Source organism: Oryctolagus cuniculus, chromosome 9 (genome assembly GCF_051225735.1).
Source record: "Oryctolagus cuniculus isolate XC-2025 breed Fujian yellow rabbit chromosome 9, ASM5122573v1, whole genome shotgun sequence".
NCBI classification, from domain to species: Eukaryota; Metazoa; Chordata; class Mammalia; order Lagomorpha; family Leporidae; genus Oryctolagus; species Oryctolagus cuniculus.
In genome coordinates, this window is record NC_142875.1 from 119,346,919 (window position 1) to 119,371,725 (window position 24,807).

The 24,807-nt window shown below is 40.2% G+C and overlaps 1 protein-coding gene and 1 long non-coding RNA gene across 17 annotated transcripts in view; one reads left to right on the forward strand and one right to left on the reverse strand.

Annotated features, from left to right (window-relative positions):
• LOC108176990 (uncharacterized) overlaps positions 1 to 24,807 on the forward strand; it is a 174,042-nt gene that overhangs the window by 96,755 nt on the left and 52,480 nt on the right. For 3 of the 8 annotated variants that reach the window (XR_016213541.1, XR_016213545.1, XR_016213539.1), the window contains one exon: positions 23,913 to 24,229. The exons of 1 other annotated variant lie outside the window; for it this stretch is intronic. This is a non-coding gene — a long non-coding RNA (uncharacterized LOC108176990). Of the gene's footprint in view, positions 1 to 9,578; positions 10,064 to 10,534; positions 10,738 to 23,912; positions 24,230 to 24,807 lie in introns of those variants that run through there. 4 more of the 8 variants (XR_016213540.1, XR_016213537.1, XR_016213543.1 and 1 more) reach the window with 4 other exon arrangements.
• ABCC9 (ATP binding cassette subfamily C member 9) overlaps positions 1,880 to 24,807 on the reverse strand; it is a 146,964-nt gene continuing 124,036 nt past the window's right edge. For 4 of the 9 annotated variants that reach the window (XM_089303255.1, XM_008259331.5, XM_070048298.2 and 1 more), the window contains 10 exons: positions 18,412 to 18,513; positions 17,554 to 17,674; positions 16,230 to 16,360; positions 15,078 to 15,156; positions 12,836 to 12,944; positions 11,554 to 11,657; positions 10,570 to 10,703; positions 7,474 to 7,536; positions 6,682 to 6,857; positions 1,880 to 3,335 (listed from right to left, as the gene is read on the reverse strand). In XM_089303255.1, coding sequence (XP_089159381.1) covers positions 6,720 to 6,857; positions 7,474 to 7,536; positions 10,570 to 10,703; positions 11,554 to 11,657; positions 12,836 to 12,944; positions 15,078 to 15,156; positions 16,230 to 16,360; positions 17,554 to 17,674; positions 18,412 to 18,513 — 981 coding nt within the window. In that variant the 3' untranslated portion in view covers positions 1,880 to 3,335; positions 6,682 to 6,719. 9 annotated transcript variants of the gene reach the window in all.

The following is a 24,807-nucleotide window of genomic DNA, read 5'->3' on the forward strand; positions in this document are numbered from 1 at the left end:
GTCATTACTAAGGAGTAATTGGAGATGGTTCATGGTGATTGGTGACACTGAGTCACAGAATGCTTTTCTCTTAGAGCCAATTAACTTAATTAATTTGTTAGGGCTTCATTGATCTTTGTTATTTTGGATGTAGGGCATTGTTGACCTTAGTAAAATGGCTAAGGGCAATTTGCTACTGTGCATAAAAAATTTAAATCTCATGTACTAGATACGTAGATGGACTATATCAACATGCATTTTTCAGTGCTGACACCTGCAGGAAAAATGTGAAAGTGGGGGCAGGTGCTTGCACAGTAGTTAAGAAGGGGCTTGAGGTGTGTGCATCCTAAATCAGTGTGCCTAGGTTTGGGTCTTAGATCTGCTCCTGATCCTGGCTTCCTGCTAATGCACACTCTGGGAGATAGCAGGTGAGGGTTCAAGTAGTTGGGTCCCTGCCACCCACGTGGGAGAATGGGTTAGTATTGTTGGCTCCAGACTTTGGCATTGCTGTTTTAAGAATTTGGGGAGTGAATCTGTCTGTGTCCATCAAATAAATAATGTTTTAAAATGTGAAGGTGAGAAGGAGAATCATCATAACAGGTAATTGTCCTCTCTTCCATAGCGTGCAAAATCAGTAGGAAAAACCTCAGCACACCCACCACGTTTGTATATATAGATAAACATGGTGATATGAACTGAAACTTAGCTGTTGAATCATTTATACAATATTCTTTAATTCAGATATGGAAAAACAAGGCTTTTAATCTCTGTCAACAACCTTTATCCTTAGATCACTTTTTGCGGAGTAACTGACAGAACAAGAAAACACTTCACCAGGTCCCTCTGGATATTCTGAGCTTAGACTCAGTTCACCAAGCAAGGTTCCCTTTCTAATGACCTGAGGCACCTTGTCCATTGACTGAGAGGCGCATCTTAGCAGTGGGGGGTGGTGTCAGCAACAACAGGACTCATGTTCAAGTCACTGTCAGACTGTCAGTTTTTTTTTTTTTTATACATAGCATGGACCATAAAAAAAGGAAGCAGCCTAATAACTGCAGTGCATTGATGTTCTCTCAACTTGGTTAATTATGGCTCTCAACTGGAAATACAGATTGAAACTTTGATTGGAGAGTTTGTTCTAGGAGAAACCTATTATCACTTGAGAAAAACTGATGTAAATAGTACACAGTCACTAAAGAAAACAATGAAACACAAGTTACAGGATACATCTCCTTGGCTGAGAGATAAAGACATCTTCCATCCTCTGGTTTACTCCTGAAATGGCTGCAACAGTCAGTGCTGGGCCAGGCTGAAGCCAGGAATTTCTTCAGGGTCTCCCACATAGGGGTAGGGGCCCACAGATGTGGACCATTCTTGAGTGTTTGCCAAGCACATTAGCAGGGAGCTGAATGGGAAGTGGAGCAGCCGGGACTTGAACTCGTGCCTGTATGGGATGCCAGCACTGCAAATTGTAGCTTAACCTGCTGCACCCCAGGACTGGCCCCACCTAATATTTCTTAGGCTAAGAGGTTAAGCTTAGGTAATTGCATTTAAGCGTAGATAATGGGTGAATAAGGGAATTATCATAGCATTGTAAATCAAAGAACATCAAAGAATGTGTGACAAAAGCTATACTGGAAGACTACCATAGCTGATCAGTAAAGTTTGGGGAAAAGTCCAGATATCTAGTTGTGTAATTAGAGATGCTAAAAAATTATTTACTTAGTTACTGCATTTACAGGACAATTCCCTAGAGCCTATATCTATGAAAGTAATGACGTGCATGACTCTGGTAAACATGAAACAAAATCATCAAAGTAAGACCAGACATTGGCTGGCAAGTGGTGTTGAGTTAGATCTATGGCTTAGTCCTGGTTGATATGCAATGGAATAACCACCCTTTTAACTGTGCAAACAGAGTAATTTATTAGGTAATAGCAATCCAGTATGTTTTCATATATCGTATAGAATAAACACATTTGTTGTCGAATAAAAACATTCATACATACTAGAGAATAAATAGAATACACACAACACAGGACAGTAGAGAATAACCCACGGTTATAGGTACATGGCTAGCAGTAAAACTAATCCATGGATCAGCCAACTATATTTATGAAGGGTGACTGTGGGCTGAGCATTTATATTTAGTGCTAGGAGCACAAAGACGACATGGTCCCAGATCTCAAATACCAGATACTCAGACAAGTCTTAGGATTCTAATCTGGAGCTAAGCAAACTCTCAGTGAATCATGAGGAACAGTAAAAAGTCGAGCCTTTCAGATAAGTATTTTTGCATTCAATGATATCAGTAACCCTGTGATTTGATAATAAAGCATTATGCATTTATAATAAGTATTTAAAATTGAAAATAGTAAAATTGATTTGATTAATCAAACAAAATTTGGTTAAGTATAAGTACCTATATATTAAATATTATTTCAAGGTGAACTTTTATCTTCAACAATATATATAATGTACTAAGTGGTTAATTATGTAAAGTCATCATCCTTGACTTTATTCAGTCAATTTAGTTTTGTAAACAAACATTTACTCAAGTAACCGAAAGTTATGAGCCCTAGCCAACCATGATTTTCAGTTTAGTGGCTATGTAGAAATATCAGTTTAAAATATCATAACTCATTATCACTATGGGGAAAAACTCATTTCTCTGTGAGAGAATGTGGCATAACTTGTAACAAGCATTATGCCTATGCAGCCTTATAAAACATTTCACGGCAGCAGTATTTTAGGAGATTGGTTCAATTTTTATAAAGTATTTTTAAGATTGCATTAATGGGTATTGATCCTGTTCTAAGTTTAACTTTCAGGAAACACTATGTTTTCCAATTATCTACATGCCATGAACCATTTTTGTCCATCTCTGTGGAACTTTTCAGAAGTATTTGGATTCAGGTGAAGGCACAGTCACCTCATCTGGACACACAGATGCAACAGATTTTCCTAGAGTCACCACCTAGAATAGCTTACATGTTGTAATACAACTGCTATTGTAGAGAAACATCAATAATGAACATTTTCAACAGTAATACTTCTGGAAAACCATTTTAAAGAATAGGACAGAGAAATATCAACTTATTTGCTTGTACAAAATTTGTAAATATTTAAGATGCTATTTTATGAGGGTCAAGCTTATATAATCCACAAATAGGTTATGACAGCGTGGTTGTACACGCACGCCTCGTTTTAAGAACCCTTCACATGTCTGCACGAACAAAAGAGGCAAATACTCCATCCTCCCGAGCCAGGAGGCTTTCCGGCGTGTCATATTCTAGGATATTTCCTCGCTTCATCACAATCACCAGGTCTGCTGTCAGAATGGTGTGAACCCGGTGCTGTAAGTGCAAAGAATACAGGGCATTGTTAGAGTTCAGACTGCAAGCCGAAGCCAGAATTATTACTTTCTAGACCATTTCCTGGATTATTCATGATGTGCCTTGAGAGGCAGGAAACCCAACCCCTCCCCCCTTTTTTTTTATCTGAAGTGTCATTTGTTTACATACTTTTACAACTGGCCAGTATGGCTAGATAGTAAGTGAGCTGTATTATCTTGAATATAGTTAACATAGCAGTGTTGTCATTTCCACACAAACTTAAGTGTAAAGAGGTTAATAACTGTTTGTCAAATATGTAAATGCTAAGAGAGGTCATCAGAAACCAGTCGGGTTGTATTTTGTTCCCACATATCTTAGTGGAGAATTTGTGTGAGTTGGTAAATTCCAATTGCAGAACCTTGGAAAGCAGTTCAGTTCTGGAAATATAACATGGAGAAGTCCATCCCAACATGCAGCAGTATATGGATTATCCAGCACTTTAAAACATGCCCATGCCATCGCAGTCTTGAGATCTCTGCCATGCACCTGTTCTTTATTTGTGCATGGTACCCTTAGAGAGATGCTTTGCTGTTAGTAATTACTAATAAAACCAACCACTTGTTGAACATACGCCAAATACAAAGTGCTCCACACACATACCAGACTGTGGGTACTGTTGCTCTCTACTATATAGGAGAAACCATTTGGGTTTCCAGAGATAAGGCAAAAACAAGAGATCACATTGCAAACAAGGAATAGCACCAGCATTAGAGTCAGGTTCACTAACTTCAAAATAGGAGACAGTCCCCCCCTTGACTAAATTCTCTCACTGGGGGGACCTGGTACCTAAAAGGAGCACTCGCCTGTCATGATTAACCTTCGGGTTAACAGTGGAGGCTCTTAAGTAAGACGGGACTCGGACTTGGGCTGGCCTGCCCGTGGGTTCTACAGCCTGCAGCTAAAGATCTAACATTCCACGCTTCCCATTTCACATTTAACCGTGGGTGGTAAAAAGTGTCCCTGCCTCAACAGACTGGTGGAGAGGATCAAATGAGATCTTTGTTAAAACAGTTCTGCCCCTGTGTGACACACACAAAGAGGGAGTAGACATCAACTGGCATTCCTTTTATAAGTTAGAACAGTAAAATCTGTGGCAGGCCTTTTTCTACTCTTAAGATTAGCACTGTCTAATTGAAATACAATGTGAGCCATGTGTAACTTCAAATTTTCTAGGAACCATATTTGAAAGTTTAAGAAACAGGTGAAAATGTGTTCATAATATACTATAACCCAATCTATCAAAAATGTTTTGATTTTGACATGGAACCAATATAGTAATTATTCATGAGCTCTTTTACATTCTTCTATTAGCACTGTCTTTGAAATCCAGTATGCATGTTAAAACACTTCTTCATTTGGACTGCTCACATCTTGAGTGTTCAGTATGAGAAGAGAGGGTTGCTATACTGGACCTAGACCCCGCACATTGAAATATTAGCATGCTGATGGGAGTCCCTCTCCAGAGTTCCAAACCTAGACATGCATCTATTGTGCTACATAAAGTTCCTAAGTGCAACCTGAGCTGTCCCCAGAGGCTAAGGCCTGCATCATGCTGGGCCCTGTCCATGGGGCAGTTTTGGTGTTGATGCTCTCAGAAAAGCAAGCAGTCCTGGCTCAGGGGCAAAGAGACACAGATGGAGCTCAACAATCGTGCAGCCCACAACCTGCACCACTATTTCGGCCCCCATAGACAAGCTGAATGGTGGGAACACTTGATACTGATTTAGGAAATATCAGAAGAGAGGAAAATGATTAGCTTTTAGAAAAATATAAACTATACTTACCAGACTATTTAATAGGTATTGTGCATTTTCCCTTCAAGAAGTTATTAAATCTTTTACAACCCTATCATACCTTGGAAAACAGAATTCGGCCTCTGTCTCTAACTGCAGCATTATGAATATTGCCTTGATAGTCTAAAAATATTGGGGAAAAATCTTGGCTAACAGAAATACGGTTGGTGTTTATTCCACACTAATACAGTTTTTTTTTTTTTTAAAGTATGGTGTCAGTTGTAACTGTGTTAATGAGATTAGTTCATCTGGAGTATTTTTAAAATTTCATTAAGAATGAAGACCATGGGCTGCTGTGGTGTGTGAGGGCTTCTTTGTAGAAGCTGGAGAAATGATCTTTTAAAGACATTTCACAGTTTTCAGCAGAAGTTGACAAAAGTAAAACAACAACTTTTAGACTACAAGGGAAAAATAATCACTCTTAACAGAGCTGAGGATGGCTCTACAAGGAGTGCAAGTGTATAGTGGTCCTTCTTTCTATGAGCCTGTTAGGAGGAGGAGGAGTTTTGCGATTCAGAAGAATCCTACCATGCTTCTTCCCTCACCACTGGATGGTGTGAACAGGGGAATTCTAGATGTCCTAGTGGCCACCTTCACCCTGGTAGTCTTGAAATAAAGAATGGGTGAGCGAAAGGTGCAGAAGACAATGGAAAAGTACTCGGTGAAAGTAGAGCAGAAATCGGGTAAGAGGGTATAATTTTTTGATCAAAAATATAAATGGTGCTCAAATAATCTTTTAGATGCACACTAAGACCACCCAAGCACTCCATGCTTCATGCAGAGTAAAGAAAATCAGTCTTTGGAGTAGGGAAGGGTCTGCTTTCTCCCTCTCTCCAAAGTCAGGTAGGGGCAATAGAAAGTTCTCTATTATCCAACATATCTCACTTTCTTCTACATTGACAAAATTCTTGGAACTATTAGAGAACTATTTTTCAAATTAGTCAATTTTCTCAATCCTTAAATCATTTATGCCTTATTGAAATGACTTATTTTGATGACTGTCCTCCAGGCTAGAGGAACCACAGAGTTCACCGGGAGAATGGGCACAGTTTTCAGAAGGTGGGCATTGATCAGACATCTTTTTCTGCTATCATGACTATGTTGCACTTTAAAGGGTGCTCTTTCTGCCACACAGCACTTACCAGACAATGCAACCATAGCAAGCACATGGTATACAACTCTTAACAGTTAAGTAATTATTTAAATCAAACGGTGCATTCCTCAGGGCAGGTAAGGAATGGCTATGGTTGGTTAAGGATGCCTACAAAACATCCTCAAGAAACAATGAAACTGGTCCTTAAGGGGGAGGTAAACCCATTCTCTACTTTCATAAATAACCTCATGCACGTATACATTTGAAAGCAGCTTTACCATTCAGTATTAGGCATAAGGGGAGCACCCCACTGAGCTGATTTGTGTAAGAACACCCTGCAGTTAGTTCCCTCACCCTGGCCCTCCCCATCAATCACAGCATTAGCAGGGCCTTAGGGAGGGGATGCCACTAAGATAACTACCAGAGAATGGGATACTTGGCAGAGTAGATCACGGCGGTCTACTTGTTGGTCATCACCAGAGTGGAAAAAAGTCCATTCTTATGGGTGAGCAAGTTTGGACCAGTGTCACACTCCACTAAAATACCCTCAGAAAAGACTAAAACAAGGTCTGCATCCACAATAGAAGAGACACGGTGCTGGAGAGAGAAATGGAGAGAAGAGAATCAGTAGGAGGAAGGATGAGCAAGGGCTCCATTAAAAATTAGTTCAGCATCAATCTAAGGTGAGCAAGAATTCATCTCTCTACAAAGAGGAAGAGACAGGACACCATTGCCTATTTTAAGTCAATTGTGACATGAATTACAGGGATTTAAGCAATTGTTCCATTAGGTTGGGGCCATCTAAAAGAAAGTACCTGCTGCTGTGAGATATCTCAGTCTTCTTTAAAAAAAAAAAAGTATAGATAGTAGCAGAATTGATAATCGAGAAATTTTGCACTTGAGTTCATTAGACCATCAGAAAACTGAAGAGAATTATTCCATATGAACTATCTTCTGTACCTGGTGCATGACCTACTGGAACCCTTAGATTTCGGATGTCTGACTGGAATTGAGGGAGTTAGGTAGAGCAGATAGTTGGAAAAAGAACAAGGCTTTCAAAATATGCTTGTGTTTCCTTTTTGTACAGACATGGAAATACTAGCAGAGAAATAGGTAATTCAACAGATATATTTTAAGTGCTCCAGCATAAAGATTATAGGATCTTAGAACAATCAGCAAAGTGGAGTACACCACTCCTGGCTCCCATACTTACAGCTATGGTGACCACGGTGCGGTCTGCAAAGGCTGTCATCACCACTTTCTGTAAAATGTTTTCCTGCCAAAAAAATCAATCAAGCGTCAACCTTCTTGGGACTACTTTCCTCTGGCCACAACATTGTGTCCCTCAAACATGTCAAATCCCTTCTGAGTACTCTCACTCCCGAATCTTCAGTGGAAGACAGAGGGAGCAGTCCCTAGCGGCAAGCTCATGTTGGAGTTGATCGGTGTCCTCAAAGTGCAAATAAAACTCAGTGATCAGCATGGAGTCACTAAGATTTTGCACCAGGGAACCCAAAAGAGGAAACAAAGCATTTGAACATCAAAATGTTGACTTGCCAAAGTGAGCATTTAGCCTAGCACTGAAGATGTCCACACCCACAGCAGGGTGCTTGGGTTCAATTTCCGGCTCTGGCTTCTGACTGCCAACTTCCTGCAGACCCAGGCGGGTTAACACTGAGGGCTCAGCTACTTCGGTCCCTGCCACCCATATTAGAGACCTGGCCTGAGTACCTTGCTTCAGCTCTGGTCAAGCTCTGACAGCTTCAGGCATCTGGGGAATGAAACAGTGCATTGGAGCTCTCTCTCTCTCTCTCTCTCCCAGTCTCTCTCTGCTGCTTAAATGACTAATGTAATCTTTAAAACTGTTCACTTCCACTATACTACAAATACTCAAAAATCAACAAAACCCAAGGTATTAACCTTTGAGTCCAAAAAGGGCAAAACAAACCCAGGCCAAAAATTTGGATTTTGATCCAATAAAGAACATTTCAGGCAGGACCCATTTTTATTCCTAGCACATTTTTTTAAAAATATATTTTAAAAGATATTCTGGGTAAAATTTCCATCTCTTTCCTAGAGAAAACTGCATTAGTTAAGTCTTAATGTGATGTTCTTTCTTTCTTCCAAATGGTTCAGTGCCAGTTAATTAATAATCTGTCTCTCTGCTCCCTGTGCCCCAGCAGGATTATCCTTACAATAACCCCAGGATTGCTAAATCTTTGTAATTAACATTAATCTTGATGCACTTCCACTTACTTGATAAAATGGCTTGATGAGAAACCATTTGATTGCTTTAAATTATGTTGATTTAAATTATATTACTTCGCATAGGCACCTTGATTAGAATTCTTAATAGGAAAAATGATGTCAAATTAGTATCTCAGTTATAATAGTCTCTTCACTATCTTGGACTTAATTCACTTTGGTTGGATAGTTTGACAGAATGTCGAGTATGTGTGTGGGTATCATTTTTTTGTCCTTAGCTTTCTGATGGCAAACTTTTAACTTCAAATTAACTTTTAAAAGAATAACATTGTTGGCCGGCGCCGCGGCTCACTAGGCTAATCCTCCGCCTAGCGGCGCCGGCACACCGGGTTCTAGTCCCGGTCGGGGCGCCGGATTCTGTCCCGGTTGCCCCTCTTCCAGGCCAGCCCTCTGCTGTGGCCAGGGAGTGCAGTGGAGGATGGCCCAGGTGCTTGGGCCCTGCACCCCATGGGAAACCAGGAAAAGCACCTGGCTCCTGGCTCCTGCCATCGGATCAGCGAGGTGCGCCGGCCGCAGCGCGCCGGCCGCGGTGGCCATTGGAGGGTGAACCAACGGCAAAGGAAGACCTTTCTCTCTGTCTCTCTCTCTCACTGTCCACTCTGCCTGTCCAAAAAAAAAAAAAAAAAAAAAAAAGAATAACATTGTTAACCCATACACAATTTGCATCTTAACATGACATTTTCTCCAGACGAGGTTGTCTTGGACATACGTGACACTTTTAAATAATTTCTTTGAACGGGCAAAGTTTCTGGCTTTTTATCGTGAAAACACAAAGCTCATTATTAATCCTAGCAAATCCACCTTCTTCAGATTGCTTTTGTAAATGGTTGCTTTTGGTCATCATTAAAACTGATTAAAGATTTACATACTGTATTCTAGAACTTTTATAGCATCATACTAGAATATGGTGCAGGACTCTGATCAACTGAGCCCTGAAATTTGACTGTCTTGAACATTTTTCAAAGAGTGATGCTTAAATGCAGTGCAACATATCATTAAAACTTGTTCCTTCAACCTAATGGAAACTGATGAATGTTCTCCTTTCTCATCCAGCCCCTTGCCTCAAGAGCCATCTTTCTATCCTGTTTCTGGGATCAACTTACAACTGACGTCCTTCTTGCTTGCCTTAGAAATTTATTTTGCTTAGCCTAATGCCCTCCAGTTTCATTCATACTGTTGTACATGACAGGATTTCCATATTTTAAAAAACTGTATAGTATCCCATGGTATGTGTGTACACCACATTTTATCCATTCATTCATTTATGGTCACTTTGGTTGATTTTATATCTTGGCTTTTGTTAATAGCAATGCAATGAACATGGAGCTGCAGGTTATCTCTGTGAAATACTGACTTAAATTCCTTGTGATAAATAACGAGGCGAGAATGCCAGATCATATGGAAACTGTATTTGCAGATTTTTGAAAAGCCTCTCACTAATTTCCACAACAGCCATACTAATCTACACTCTTGTATCTGCCAGTGCTTCTGAGCTTTGCCTTTTGATAATAGCCAACAGTTTTAGTGATATATTGGACTTCATGGTGACATAGTCAATAATAATGGATTACACTTTCCAAGTTGCTAAAATGGGTTTTAGATGTTCTTGCTGCAAAAAAAAAAAAATGACAAATCACTGATGTGATAGATATGATGACTGACTTAATGGACTTTCTACAGTGTTTACATGGATCACAACATCCTACTACAAACCCACAAACACATGCAATTATTATTTTCCAACTAACAGTTAAAAATAATTTGGGAATTTTACCTTCCTTAGAATATTTCTGCAGGCCTGAACTTACAAAGAGATTAAAATAAGGAGAGAAGAAAAGTGATGGCAAATTTACTTTTTGATTATTAGTAATGGGAACTCCTTTAAAGCATGTATCATTTCTCAATGGTTTGATCAAGGAGAGTTGAGAACTCACTCAAAACAATAGAACTAAAGATTCAGGATCACATCAGGGAAGTGGAAGTAGTAATTGCCATGCATATCTCCCCAGCCTACCAATGTGTACAGTACAGACTATGCACTCACTGTGGCCATGTCGATGGAAGCCGTCGCTTCATCCATGATGAGAATGCTGCTCTTGCGGACAAAGGCCCTAGCGAGGCAGAACAGCTGTCTCTGCCCAACGCTGAAGTTCTCCCCACCTTCAGTGACAACTGCATCTAAACCAGAGGAAGAATCAAGGATGTCACTAAGGTAATGCTGCTGCCCCTTTCCTTGGGGAAAGCAGGAACAAATATGTTGTGTGTAACAGTGGTACAAGGACTTCCTCCTGGATAAGCAAGACTTTGGGAAAATTAAGATGACCCTGGATCATCCTATTTTTGACAACAGATAGTGAATTGCCTCCTGATGGGATATAAACTGTTTTCAAGCATTTTGAGTACAGTAAGACCTTGGAGATTTTTTTTTATAATTTTCATTTAATATCCTTCTCTAGGGTCCAGAGAGATGAATTGCTACTTTGTAGTAGAGGTTTTTAAGAAATTGAATATGGTATGGATGTAATATGCTTGAGTAGGCCACTGTCCCAAGTAAACTAACAACTGTGCCATATCAACAATAGGAAAATGATTTCCTGACAGCGTGGACAGTGGCTCCCACCGAGGAGAAATGGCCTTTTCCTGAATGGCACATAGAGCTCTCAACCTTAGCCATCCTGCAAGGGACTCCTCCACCTCCTGAGAGTAAGTGTGTAGTCTGTGAGCCGAGCAGCAATGAATGCAAGGAATTCAGATTACAGTGGCCTGTCCCTACAGCAGGAGAAGACAAAGCAGATACAGGAATTAACTGGAGTATTCTCAAGTGCTCACAAGGAATGGGATTTGCTCATCCTCTCCCACCCCATGGGCAGTCATTAAATTCTGAAAAGTTCTATCGACCTTTAAGAGACTAATTGAAACACAAGGGGACTAAGCACTAGAATTCAGTGATTTCAGCATGAAGTGTAGATAGAAATATGCAGAACTCATTGCAGAAGAAAGTGATCAGTGTATTACTTGGAAAATATACCTAGACCTCCTGATAGAGACTTGACCATATTCTTCAGCTGAGCAATTTCTAGAGCTTCCCAGAGCCTGTCATCTGTGCATTTGCACTCTGGATCTAAATTAAATCTGTAAGGAAAAATCATTTAATTAGGGAACAAAGATAGGTGAACTTCTATGTTTATTTGCTTCTGTGTTTCTCTTTCTTTGGTTCTTGCTGTGCATTCAACACTTAGAACAGTATAGGCAGTGATTTCATGCTTGATCAATGAAGGAATGACCTTAATGTCATAAAAAGATGGTTTTGATTGCATCCATAGGGAAGTTTATATACATGAGATAGGGTCAGTTTCATTACTTGAATCCAACCACTCCTTCTTTATGCTTGGTATAACGTGAACAATGTCTTGTTAACATATTCCTGTGGAAGTGATTCACAATATATTGATTTACATGACAATTTACGTTGTTTTTAGGTACCGTGTATGGCATGAACCACAGCAGTAACATTCACAAGTAATATACTCAAAGATAGGAATTAACGATGGTATTAGTAAATAGCTTGATAAAGCCAGAACTTCTACAGAATTTAAAGCTTTGAGAATTTAATCAGATACTACAAGAATACTTAAGAAGGTTCATGAAGAATGTACATTTTGAAAAAACAACTATGTATGGATTTCATATATTTAAAGTTTAGCAAATAGCAGTAGAGACCTCTTTCTTTGGTGGAGGTGGGGTGGAGGGAGACTAAGAATCAGGACTAGAAAAGACTGGAGCAGTTTCTCCACAGTGGTTTGGACTGAAAGTAAAGCTCAGAGATTGGAGTTAGGTAAAAGGATGAGTCTACTCAGAATGTCTGCCAAGGCCAGGCCAGAGACCAAGAGTTTGGCAGGTGGCTATAGGATAGAATATCTCAGAAATGGCCCAAAATCCAGATTCAGAGACATAGTGGCTTCTGTAGAATCAAACTGAAAGGGAGAAACAGCTGGAAATTTAAGGGATTAGGCTTTATGGGTTCATTAGCAATTCTAGGGTCTCCCAATCTCAATTATTAGAATATAAGGGGTCTTCAGAAAGCTCCTAGGAACATGTTTTATGGAAAAGTATGCATGAATTTCAAAGTATGCACCAACATAGACTAATCTCAGAATGTCATTTCTCAAACTTTTGAAGTTCCTTAGTATTTGATCTTACTATCTTGATAGTGTTATTTCCTATCTACTTGAAAAACAATTCTTAAAATAAATCCTTCTTAAAGGCCAAAGAGTAAATCCCAAGTTTTTTTTGCTGTATTTGTCACTTACCTAATAGAACCACTGAATAGTATTGGATCCTGCAGAATGATTGAAAGTCTAGACCTCAGTGTGTGTAAAGGTAGTTTGGAAATATCTATCCCATCAATGACAATCTTTCCTGTAAGGAGAAACCAAAATGACAGGCATGTAGTAAAATCACATAAAATCTCTGTTGGTTACAAATGACAACTTCTTTCCTGCTTCAAGGAAGAAATGGAGTTTTCAATTTCAGTATCAGACCTGTCATAATGCATCTCTAGGAAAATACACATTTTAGGGGTGTGTGTTTGGTGCGGCTGCTAAGTTACCACTGGGGATGCCATTTCACGTCCCATATCACAGTGCCCTGCTCAGGTCTTGGCTACTGAACTTCTGATCCTGGTTCTTGCTAATGTGCACCACGGGAGGCAGTAGATGATGGCTCAAGTACTTGAATCACTGACACCCATGTGGTTGATTCAGACTGAGCCCCAAGATTAAGGCTGAGGTTCGGCACAGCCCTGGCTATTGTGGGCATTTGATGTGTGAACCGTGGGTGGAATATCTTTGTCTTTAAAATAAAAAAATAAATTTTAGAAAGAAAAATACATGTTAGTGAGAGTTTATATTTCTTAGGCACATATCCTAAATGGGTTTTCAGTTTTGTTGTTTACATTTGCTCCTTTTTGAGTTCCTTCTAGAATTCCTTTATCCTCCCCTTCCCTGTTTTATTATTATTTTTTCTTCCAGGGATCTATCAGAACCTCACATTCTATCTGCATTTACTTATCTTTGCAATTATCCCCTCTCCAACTAGAATATAAGTTCTTTGATGACCAGGATTTTTGTCTGTCATGCATTTCTGCATTGATTTAAGAGTACTTAGCAAATAAAAAAGGAAATCTTACAATGTATATCATATTTTAACACATTTCTCTACACTGTGTATAGCCCTATAAAGATGTGTGCAGTCCCATTATTCTTTCTTCAACTTGACAGATTCATCTGACATCTCATTTTTGTGCAAAGATGATACCCTGCCACCGAGTATTGTCTCAGGTAGCAAGCCAGGCTAAAAATGGCAGCTGCAGTCCTTCCCCAGGTGGGTTTAGATTCAACGGCAGGCAAGGGTGATTAATCTTAAACTCTTTCAGAAAGTATATTATCTCTTAAAACAGAGAACAAGTCATTGGTAGTTCACATGCAGCCTGAAATCATGTTTCTGAACTCATGAGGACTAAGCCAATGTCATAACCACATAATTTTTTTTTGATGAAAAGTTTTCCAGCTGTCTTTTTATCATGTATTTGTCTTATAATGCCAGTCCAGTAGAATGTCCATAAAAAGTTACGTATTTTATTATTAGCCACAGGAAAGCCAAGTACTAACCCACGGATAGCTGTTACCCTATTCCTGAATCCTAACAGCAAAGCAGTGCACTTACCATAGTTCAGCTTTGCTGTTGAAAAATTAAACTCTTTATCTCACAAAGCTTTCAAGTAAGTCAAAGAATATAAACTCTCAAGTGCAATAAAAATAGAAAGTGCTAATCATCATCATCACAGATAATAATTTTAACTACTTGCTTTTGCTGGTTTTGTAGTTCATGGCTAAATCCACTCTCAAGATGGCTTATGTCCTGGCCTATTTATAGGATACTTGATAGACTAAATAATGTGACTTTGCTTTGTTAAAACACAGATTCAGTGAGTTCTATGCTTTTACCTATCATACTAACAGTTTTGTGGGTGAATAAATATTTGGGGATATTGTTAATATGAGCTTGGCACTTTACAGAGAAGGTTGCCCCATTGGGAAAAACTCAAGACCATCAAACATTAGTAAGAAGATGGTTGTCAAGAATCATGCTCCAGTATTTACCATGCAGATTACTGATCTCCTTGTAGTTTTTTCCTTTGTTGGAAAGAAGATCTATTTATAGTGTGAGGGAAGCAAGGCCGTCTTCTCTTATTTCCTCTAGAAATGCCAGTCTCCACCCTCTGCTGGGCAAGGTCAGTGCCTTTTATTCTTGAGCCATAATCTCCAGACCTGACTTTAGACCTAATCATTTCATGTCCCCAATTCTATGCTGTTTCTTTACCGCTGGCCTGTTTACTTGGGATAACTGCCTTAAACCAGGTGTAGAGACATAGTGCTTGTAAATACTTTTCATTTCTGCACAATTAAGGAAGTTGACGTATTTTTTAAGTGAAGCACCCCATGGTCTAAACTGGTTTTGAAAAATTGCCAAAGATTATAGCTCACATCTTACCATCAAATATGTCAACCATTCTGAAGAAAGCCAGGGATAATGATGACTTGCCACTGCCAGTGCGGCCACATATACCAACCTATGAAAGCAACAGTGACTCAGAAAGAGGGGAACTCAGACAAAGCACAGAGAATGAGCACAAGCATTTTAACCAACATAAAACCACACCTACATTTCAAAAGTTACATTACAATCATTTTTTTAAGTCTCCCTTAATGAATTATCATCATCAAGATAAACATATAGAATCTTCATCAAATCTTCAGTGATTTCATTCTTATTCCTTTTCTATGTGGTTGTATTGTTTTCCTTTCATGGCCTAAGTGTTTACATTTAGTATATTTTCGGACTGATAATTAAGTCTACTGTATCTTAAAAGCATTGGCTTATAATGAAAAATAGAATGAGTGTGTGTCTGTAGACTCATTTCTTCTGTTGACAATAACTAAAAGAAGTCATTGTAGGGCTAGAGGTGGAATGAATGCAATGGTACTCGTGGGATGTCTGGGATGGCCATGGGCCTGAAACCAGAAAGTTTTCAAAACAAGTCAGTGGGGCAGGCACTGTGCCACAGTGTGTTAAAAGCCCCAGCACCCCATATGGGCACAGGTTCAAGTCCCAGTTGCTCCACTTCCACTCCAGCTCTCTGCTATGGCCTTGGAAAACAGCATATGATGGCCCAAGTCCTTGGGCCCCTGCACCCTCATGGGAGACCTAAAAAAAGCTCCTGGCTTTGGATCAGCCCAGCTCTGGCCATTGCAGCCATTTGGGGAGTGAACCAGCAGATGGAAGACCTCTCTCTCTCTCCCTGTCTCTACCTCTCTCTGTAACTGTCTTTCAAATAAGTAAAATAAATCTTAAAGAAAGCCAGTCTAGTGTAGACTTTTTGGATCTTTATGGGAGGTTAATGAATCACAACATGACTTAGAGAACACAAACTGTACACAGATCCTGTCTCTACCTTTTCTTCAGACAATTTGACCTTTATAATGCAAGGGATCTTGTGAGAGCCTGGTGAGACTTTACCTACTTTATTTGAAGACCTTAGATGGCAGTAGAATTGACTAACCTTAAAGAGCTTCAGTGAAAATGGCCTGGGATCCATCAGAAGTTTTATGCATAAAACACATCCAATGATAGTGAATTCCATACCTTTTGCCCAGGTTTGATGTAAGCCTTGACATGTTTAAGAACAGGTTTCAGATTATTTTCATATCTGACACACAAATCATGAATCTTGATCTCCCCTTCTTGTGGCCAATGTTCGGGAACTTGAGAAGGATCTGGGTGGGGTATGTGAAAAAGACAGACTCATAAATAGATTGATAGAAGAAAGATAACAGATATGGAAACACACATTTATACATGTACATTTCTATATAATTTTAAAAATTTAAAGTAATATTGCATGTAATTCTTGAGTTAACATTTAAATTACATTCAAGTAAATGCCTTTTGGTTAAGAACTTTTAAAGCAGTTGTGCGCATGTGTGTGTGTGTGTGTGTGTGTGCGCATGTTTGGAACATGAACTAGCACATCTTTAGCATTCCAGCACTCAGTTGTATTCAAGGTGAACAGAGGTAGTTCATTTGTGAATTGATTTGTTTGTCCAGTCAGTTGGGCTTTCCACATGTGAGGTACTCTGCAAGGTGCTAAGAATATGGAGATAAAAGCGCTAACTGGAGCTGCTTGCTGCATCCTTGTAGCAGCGTACAAGCCAGTCAGTAGCCACTGTAGTACATGAAGAGCCATCGGATGGGGCTGGACTCGAGGCGTTGCGGTAACCTGAGTGTTTCAGAGGATCCCGAGAGAAGATGGTGCCTGACATGGATTGTGAGGGATGAGAGAGAGGGAAAACTGTTTTAAAAGAACAAAGATGAGAGGACAGTCTAGCATGGTCATTGTGCCAGTATGGATGGATGGATGATGAGAAATGATACCGGGTATGTGGGCAAGGGCTGTGAATGAAGGATCTAGTGGTCCTAGCTAAATTACCTGGATTTTATCCTTGAATCATGAGATAACTGTTGCAGAATTTAGGCAAAGCAAAGCATTCTAACCTTGAGATTTGCACTTAATAAAGACCATTCCATCCTCAGTCTTGAATTTCCTGCCATTTTAATTCCAATAAGCTGAGAACCCCAGGCCATACTTTAAGATTCAAATTTCTTGACATCTACATTTATAAGGGCTTGAGAAAGAAAAGATGATAGTTCACAGTCTTAGGCTGGCAACTAATTTGATAAAGCCCTACTATTTTCCTAACTCTTTAAATATTATTAAATAATATCTCTCTGGACTCTGGTTCTAGCCAAGATGTTTTAGGCCAGAAGAGTTGAATTGTTTTCAGGTGTACATATGCACAGCCAAGATGAGAGGAAGCCCTCTAGATAAGAAAGTGGAAAACAAAACCAAGAACAACCATTTGATTGACATGAACATTTCAATGGAACCAGGTGAGACTCAGAGCCATACCCATGGTGCCCTCATAGTTCTCGGACTCCATAGTCAAGAAGCTGTTCACTTTTTTCACTGCACCCATCTGGACTTCCAGATCAGCCAAGTTCCTCACCACCCAGTTCAGGTAGTTGGTTATCTGTGTCAGGGGACAAAAATAGATATATAACACATTTGGAAGTAAGAACTTTTCATAATGACTGGATATTTGGAGAATAGGGTAACTTGGGTAGTTAACATGCGTCATGTGAACAATTCTTAAGTTCTACCAGTTATCTAAGTCCAGAACATTTCATGAGATATGGCAGCACAGTGTCTGTCCTTCTTCAGGGGTCTTCAATGTTACCGTTCTTTGAACTGTCCTTAATTTTCCCATATTTATGTCTGTATCTATCTCTTTTAAATTCGTATTTCCTTGGGTAGGCATTTGGCACAGCAGTTAAGATGCCACTTGGGACACCTGCATCCCCTATGGCCATGCCTGGTTCACATCCTGGCTCCTCTGCTTCCCACTCAGCTTCCTGTTAATGCACACTCTGAGGGGCCAGCAGATGAAGGTTCAAGCATTTGAGTGCCTGCCACCCATGTGGGAGACCTGAATTCGGGTCCAGACTTCTGGCTTTGACTTGGCCCAGCTCTGGCTTCTGTGGGCATTTGGAAAGTAGAAAGAGTGTTTAAAAATTGGTTGACAGAGATGAACCTAAGCTTTCCTAAAAGGCTAGGTTTGGATCTAAGTTTACTGTTATTTATTGGTATTTACTATCATCTCACTATGAGTCTCAAACCTCTCTAACATTTCATGCAAGACAGTTGATAGGAGCTATAGAAAGCACCTCCAACAGTGCACGAAGACAGGTATTTTTCACCCATACCTACCGTGAGTGCATACAGCAGACCCAGGCCCACCAATCCAGAATTGGAAGACCCGCTAATGGATGCGATTGAGGCAGTGAGGACAATACAAGCTCCCAGATAATCCTAAAGAGGAGAAAGTGTGAAAATATTATTCCCACATTCTGAAACCAAATATCTCAATCTACTTAGAGAGCTGACCACTCAGAGGACATGGGTCACTCCACGTGTGTCCCGGAATTGTGTAAATTTCACAGAAAAGATACCAAGGATGTGGAGACTAATCCCTCACAACACTAGGCGGGAACAGGGAATAATATAGTCTCCATATATACATGACGATCTGTGCCCAGAGGAAGGTACAGTACTTACACCCAAAGACAGGCGGCAGTTCGTGGCATGACAAGGATCACACATACAGTTTTCTGTCTGTTTTTAATTTCTACTGCACTGTGTGGCCAGCCAAGCAGTTACTCTTGGACCTGGTTTTCTAACTTAGATTTCATGTGCGCTCATGTTGGGATTATGATAGGTCCCCTGTGGACTATAGTGAAGTCCTTGCAGAAATCTGCCTGTGATTAATTTGTTAGGATTTGTATCTGAACTCTTTGTCAACTATCTGGGCTCAGGGTCTGGGACATAAAATCTACAGATTCCATGTAAACACGAAGAATTATATTTGCTCATCAATTAGAAGTATGGACATGTCAGATTATCTGAATTTTCCATTGCTCAATGATAAACTCTTTTGCAAACTTAAAAATTCATTGATGTCAGCCACAGACTCCAACGAAAGACAAGGGACATCTGTTCATTTTTTAACACCTTGTTCTTTTTCCATTTCCCAATATTCTTAGCTCTCGTTCTTGAAGGGTTAGGGATATGGTTTCAATGTGTCCCCTGAGGGCTCACGGATTGACATATAACTCCATCATGAAGCTTTAGGAGGGTGGAAACCAAACTACGCTGTTCAGAGGTGAGGCTTTTGGGAGATGAACATGATCGGATGTCATCGGGGTGGAGCCCCTATGATTGAATAGTAGTGGCTTTATAAGAGGCAGAGAAACCAGAAGACACACACATGCACACTTTCTGTCTCATGCAGTGTGATGCTGTGCCACCGTGAGACTCTGCCAACAGAAAGGCCACTGCCAGAGGGGGCCCTAGAGCATCCCAGCCTCAGCTATTTTGTTATAGTAAGGCAATACAGACTGCATGATGAAGAAATCCTAACAGCTTCTCATTCGGATGTAGTACTTGTCCCAGAAGCAGGAAGGATTGCAGGCAAGGATACTTCCACAATTATCTCATTCTATCCCATTGGTCAACTCCTTCTCTAGCTAGATAGTGCTGGTCCCTCAAACAACAATTACAAAACAAATCAAAAACCCTAGCAACTGGACTTCAAGACTTTAGTGACAGCAATAGAGTTTAACATGCTGAAGTCAACGAAATTTCTCAGATCAGCTCACATGTGCACATTACTGCTTCTTTTGAAAACAGCTCCAAAGATCAAACTGTTGGATAGCAATCAGTGAGCACAGCCTTGGAATCAGAATCTGGATTTGAATGCTTGCTTTACCCATTACTGGCTAGTGAGATTACACAAGTAATGTAAACCCCTCTGAGGCTCGATTTCTTCGTTGGAAAAACAGAAGTGATACCTAATTCACCGAGATTTTGAAAGCAATAAAAAATGTAAAATGCCAGTTAAATTTCCCCATCTCCCCAAATCAGGATGTCTTTTTTTTTTTTTTTTGCCCCTTGGGTGATTTTCAAATGTTTGACGTAAGCTTTAAAATCTGTGTGCATCATAAAACATCAAAGGTCAGAAACTAAAAGTTACTTGTATATTGATTCCCATAATCTTTACAAAGAATAAAGAAACCATGGAAAGTAAATCCCCCGAGGCAATAAATTCCAGAGGTAGTAAATCCTTCTTTGACGGCTTGTTCTGGTATATCCATTTGTTAACAACTTCTCACATCCCACCCTGCTAAGTCTTCCTCTTTTCTGCTTTAGTTGTAGCAATAACTAAATGGATATAGAATCTAACTAGTCTGGACTATGCTTTTATGGTTTACAAATGCCAGTTACTTAGAAATTTTTTATTTATTTATTTGAGAGGCAGACAGAGAGAGATGCAGACACACATCCAGGGGGAGAGAGTTCTCATCTTTTGGCTCACCCCCTAAAATGCATGCAACGGGCCAGGATAAGGTCAGACTGAAGTCAAGAGCCCAGAACTCCATCCAGGTCCCCCACGGGGCAGGTAAGAACTAAATTAATTGAGCCATTACTGTCACCTGCCAGAGTGTGCATTAGCAGGAAGCTGAAGTCAGGAGCCAGGCACTTGGGAACCAAGCCCAAGGTACTCTCTAATGCAGGATGCTGGTATCTCAGTCACTGGGCTAAACACTCATCCCCTCAATCTGCTCGCATTTATCCTAGGAAGCAGCAGGTAATGGCTCATAGACTTGGGTCCCTGCTAACACATGGGAGACCTATTTTGAGTTCCGGGCTCCTAGCTTCTGCCTTGCCCAGTTCTAGCTATTGCAGGGATTTGAGGTGTTGAATTGTGAATGAATGAGATCTCTTTTGCCCTTTCTCTTTCAATTAAATATTTCTCTAAATAGGAAAAAATATTAACCAAAAAAAAGCTTTTGTAATAAATTACAGAAAGTAAAATTAAAACCAAGAGATTCTTCCACCAAACTGTTCCTTGCTTGATATAAAAAAATGTCATTGGGCTTCTGAGAAGTTTGAGTTATGTATACATTAAGGGTTTGAAGCAAGACAGTCTGAAAAATGAATATCTATTCTTTGCTTTCTGCCAGTTGACTTCATTGGGAAAAGCAGCATCATTCATACATTCTTTTAAAAGTATCAAGTCATATAACTTCCCTGACTACAATCATCAACGTGTTCCTACTGCATTTACAGTAAGTTCAAACGCAGACAGATGACAAAGCCTCATATGACACAGTGTGTGGATTCCAGACCCTGCCCGATGCTGACCGTATCTGAGATTCCATTCCTGGTTCTTCATTCCACTGCAGTCACAGCGGCCTGTTTCCTGTTCTGGTAACAAATCAGCTTCTGTTTGCCACTGACAGCCTAAAATGCAGTCCCCAGGTCTCGGATGCCTGGCTTCAGTTCCTTCTCAACATTGAAATGCAACTCAAAATCGCCTCCTTACCGTGGCCTCTTGGCTTCTAATCCCAGCCAGGGAGCTTTCCTCCGTCCCATTTTTCCTGTTTGCTTTTCCTCAAAGCCCTTAGTGTTACCTGCACTGTTCTTTGTCATTCGTTCCATGTTCGTTATGCATCCACTTCCACAAGGACAGAGTCTTTGAATTCTGACCACTGTGATCTCGTAACAGGAATGATGTGAGCCAAGTCCACTGTACGGGTCCAGGGATTCTTTATGGAGTAAGTGACTGGATAAAGTCACCCTCTCATAAAACATTCACTGAGTTTTCCTATGAGCCAAGAATCTTCTAAATTAGGACTTCTCCTGACTTTGCCTTTAGGATGCCTATGAATCATTTAGCTCTCCACCAATCTCCTGTCCAGATTTTAAGAGCTGAACATGGCAAGAGAATATAAGGATGCATATTTGATAAAGTGGGAAGTCCAGCACTGGCTTTTATGACCAATTAATCCCCCATTTAGAACTGTAATATGACTGTCTTTTTAAATGCCTTGCTATATATAAAAGTCAGGGGTTTGTCTTTTCTAAAGTGAACAGCACTCTTACACTCTTACCTAAGCCGTGAACTTCATCATTCAATTCCATTTTTTTTTTTTTTTTACTATTTCAATTGTGTGGGGGAAACCCATAAAATGCTACATTGCTGCATTTTCCTCAACAAACAGCAGATTTGAACAGCACTAAAATACAACAAGGTCACATCTGGGACACTGAAGCAAAGCCATCATCATTACCACTGCATCTAAATAAGTGCAAATTAAGTGGCAGTCCTGGTACCAATGTAATATGGGGAACATGAGACATTGAATACTTTCTCTATCATTTAGCTTATTAGGGAAATGTGTATTCTGTATTGGATTCAAGGAGTCACATTATATAGAACCAAATGGTAGATTTAATTAAATAATACTTTCAACTACTTTCTATTGGTTTAAATAATTCTGGTAGCAGGTAAGTCATCAAATCCTGGCGAAAGAGCTGCAAAGACACACAAAAAGAAGTGCCGATGACAGGAACAAAGGGAGAGGCTGACCAACAAGCAGTCAGTGTATTTTGGGGGGCTTCTTTCATGTGATTCATGTTTTCAAACCTACTTGTAAGAGGGGCAGGCATGGTGATGTAGAGATAGCACCACCACAGGGGTGCCCGTTCGTGTCCTGGCTGCTCTACTTCCAATGTGCATGGGAAAAGCAGAGGAACATGGCCAAAGCGTTTGGCCCCTACCACCCATGTGGGAGGCTGGCTCAATGCCTGCCATTGTGGCCACCTAGGGAGTGAGCCAGAGGATGGAACATCTGTCCCTGTAACTCCCTCCGACTCTTTCAAATAAGCCAATCTTTAAAAAAAAATACTTGTAAAATTTTCAATATGGTCATTATACTTTATCATGGTCCAGTAACTAAAAATATATTCAAAGTCACCTATAATGTTATTGAGATAATCCTTCTGACACTTCAACAAAAGAAGCTACCATAGCTTTTTGAGGTATAATTTATAATAAAAACATCAGGACTTGAGAAATAGTTAATTCAAATACATATACCAGTTTTCAAGCTAGTTTAATATCTATAATAGTTATTTTACCTACCACAAACACATTTGTACACCTGTTTCTTTTTAAAAAAAGTGCTATTCATGTCTTTTAATTATACTAGATTAATTATGCTGGATTATTACCACTGCTCAAAAATAAGTTTTTCTAAGGAACTGGAATGTTTTTGCAAGTATATGATCAGACTTTTATCTTGCATAGGGAGAGAACTTTGTGCACAGTGTGCTTCAAGAAATTTAATAGCAAATTCCAATTACTTCCATTGAAAGGGTATAATCACGTAGAAATGTGAAATTGATAGAGAATATCAAAGCTTCTATTAGCTCTCCATTTTCCACTTCCTATACCATTCAATGCAAGGACTTCAGTTACACTTTCTTCCCACTCTCTGCCAATATGTGAACAGCAAAGTGGCTTAAAAGCAGTACAAGAACAAAGGAAAAACAGGAAAGTCATAGGGGTCTCAAACAGCCTCCATCCTACTGCTAGGGCGTTACACATCCCAACAACCTATTCTGTGAGAAATCAGACTGCAATGAGAGATTCAACAGAATCACAGAAGCACCTGCACTATGACTTAACCACTCTCACAGGAGCCCGACCACGAGGCATCTTCTCCAACAAGGCTGAAGTCTAACATACACCGATTTGGCACATTCAACAGTTCCCTCCTGAAGGGCTGCTGTCAGATTTCTAGCCATTCAGTTCCATTTGTCTGTGTGTGGAATTCTAATCAAAGTTGTAATTCTCTATGAATCAGACTACTGAAGATTCAATAGCATGGGTGCTGGTTTGAGTCTTGGCTGCTCCACTTCCGATCCAGCTCCCTGCTAATGCGCCTGGAGGAACAATGGAGAATGGCTGAAGTCCTTGGACCCCTGCACCCATGTGGGAGACCCAGAAGAAGCTCCTGGCTTCAGATCGGATCAGCTTGGGCTGTTGCAGCCATTTGGGAAGTGAACCAGTGGATGGAAGACCTCTCTCTCTCTCTTTCCCTCTCTCCCTCCTTCCCTCTGTCTCTACCTCTCTCTTTCAAATAATTTTTAAAAACAGAATAAAAAAAAGAGTTAATAGCAACTGGTGTTTGTCTTTCATGTAACCCTCAGGGGTGTACCTCGGTGGCACCTTTGAGTGCCCTGGAGAATCTATGAGGGCTTGCAAATGATGACCAGTGCACACCTGGCTCTGGCGGAAGCGTACTGTTTCACAAAGCAGGGCTGTCACAAGCTCATCCCCAAGAGCATTTTGTCTTGAGCCTGTTGACTCTGAGGCCTCTTTGTCAGGTTTTTTTTTTTTTTTTTTTTTGGCTTCCTGATGTGAATTTTCTTTTATCCTTTCACCACACAGCAAGACAAAGCCTTGGAAAGACGGCCTTTAGATAAAGTTACACAATTTTTGCAAATGGCAACACCAATGCCAAAGAACTGGAATTGGTTAGTGCAGAGCAAACACTGTGCGCTGAAGCACAGCGTGCGAACAGCACCCGAGAGCAGGCTGCAGTGACACATTGCACACAGCCATGGCCCGCTGCCCTCGGCACCCTGAGGACAAACAGTCCCTTGTGCTGCCAGAGCAAGCCGGGTGGCCACGCTCTCGCTGCATCCCTACCAGCCAAATCCTTTTATCCTGTGCTTTCGAGATGTGAGCGCCTTACA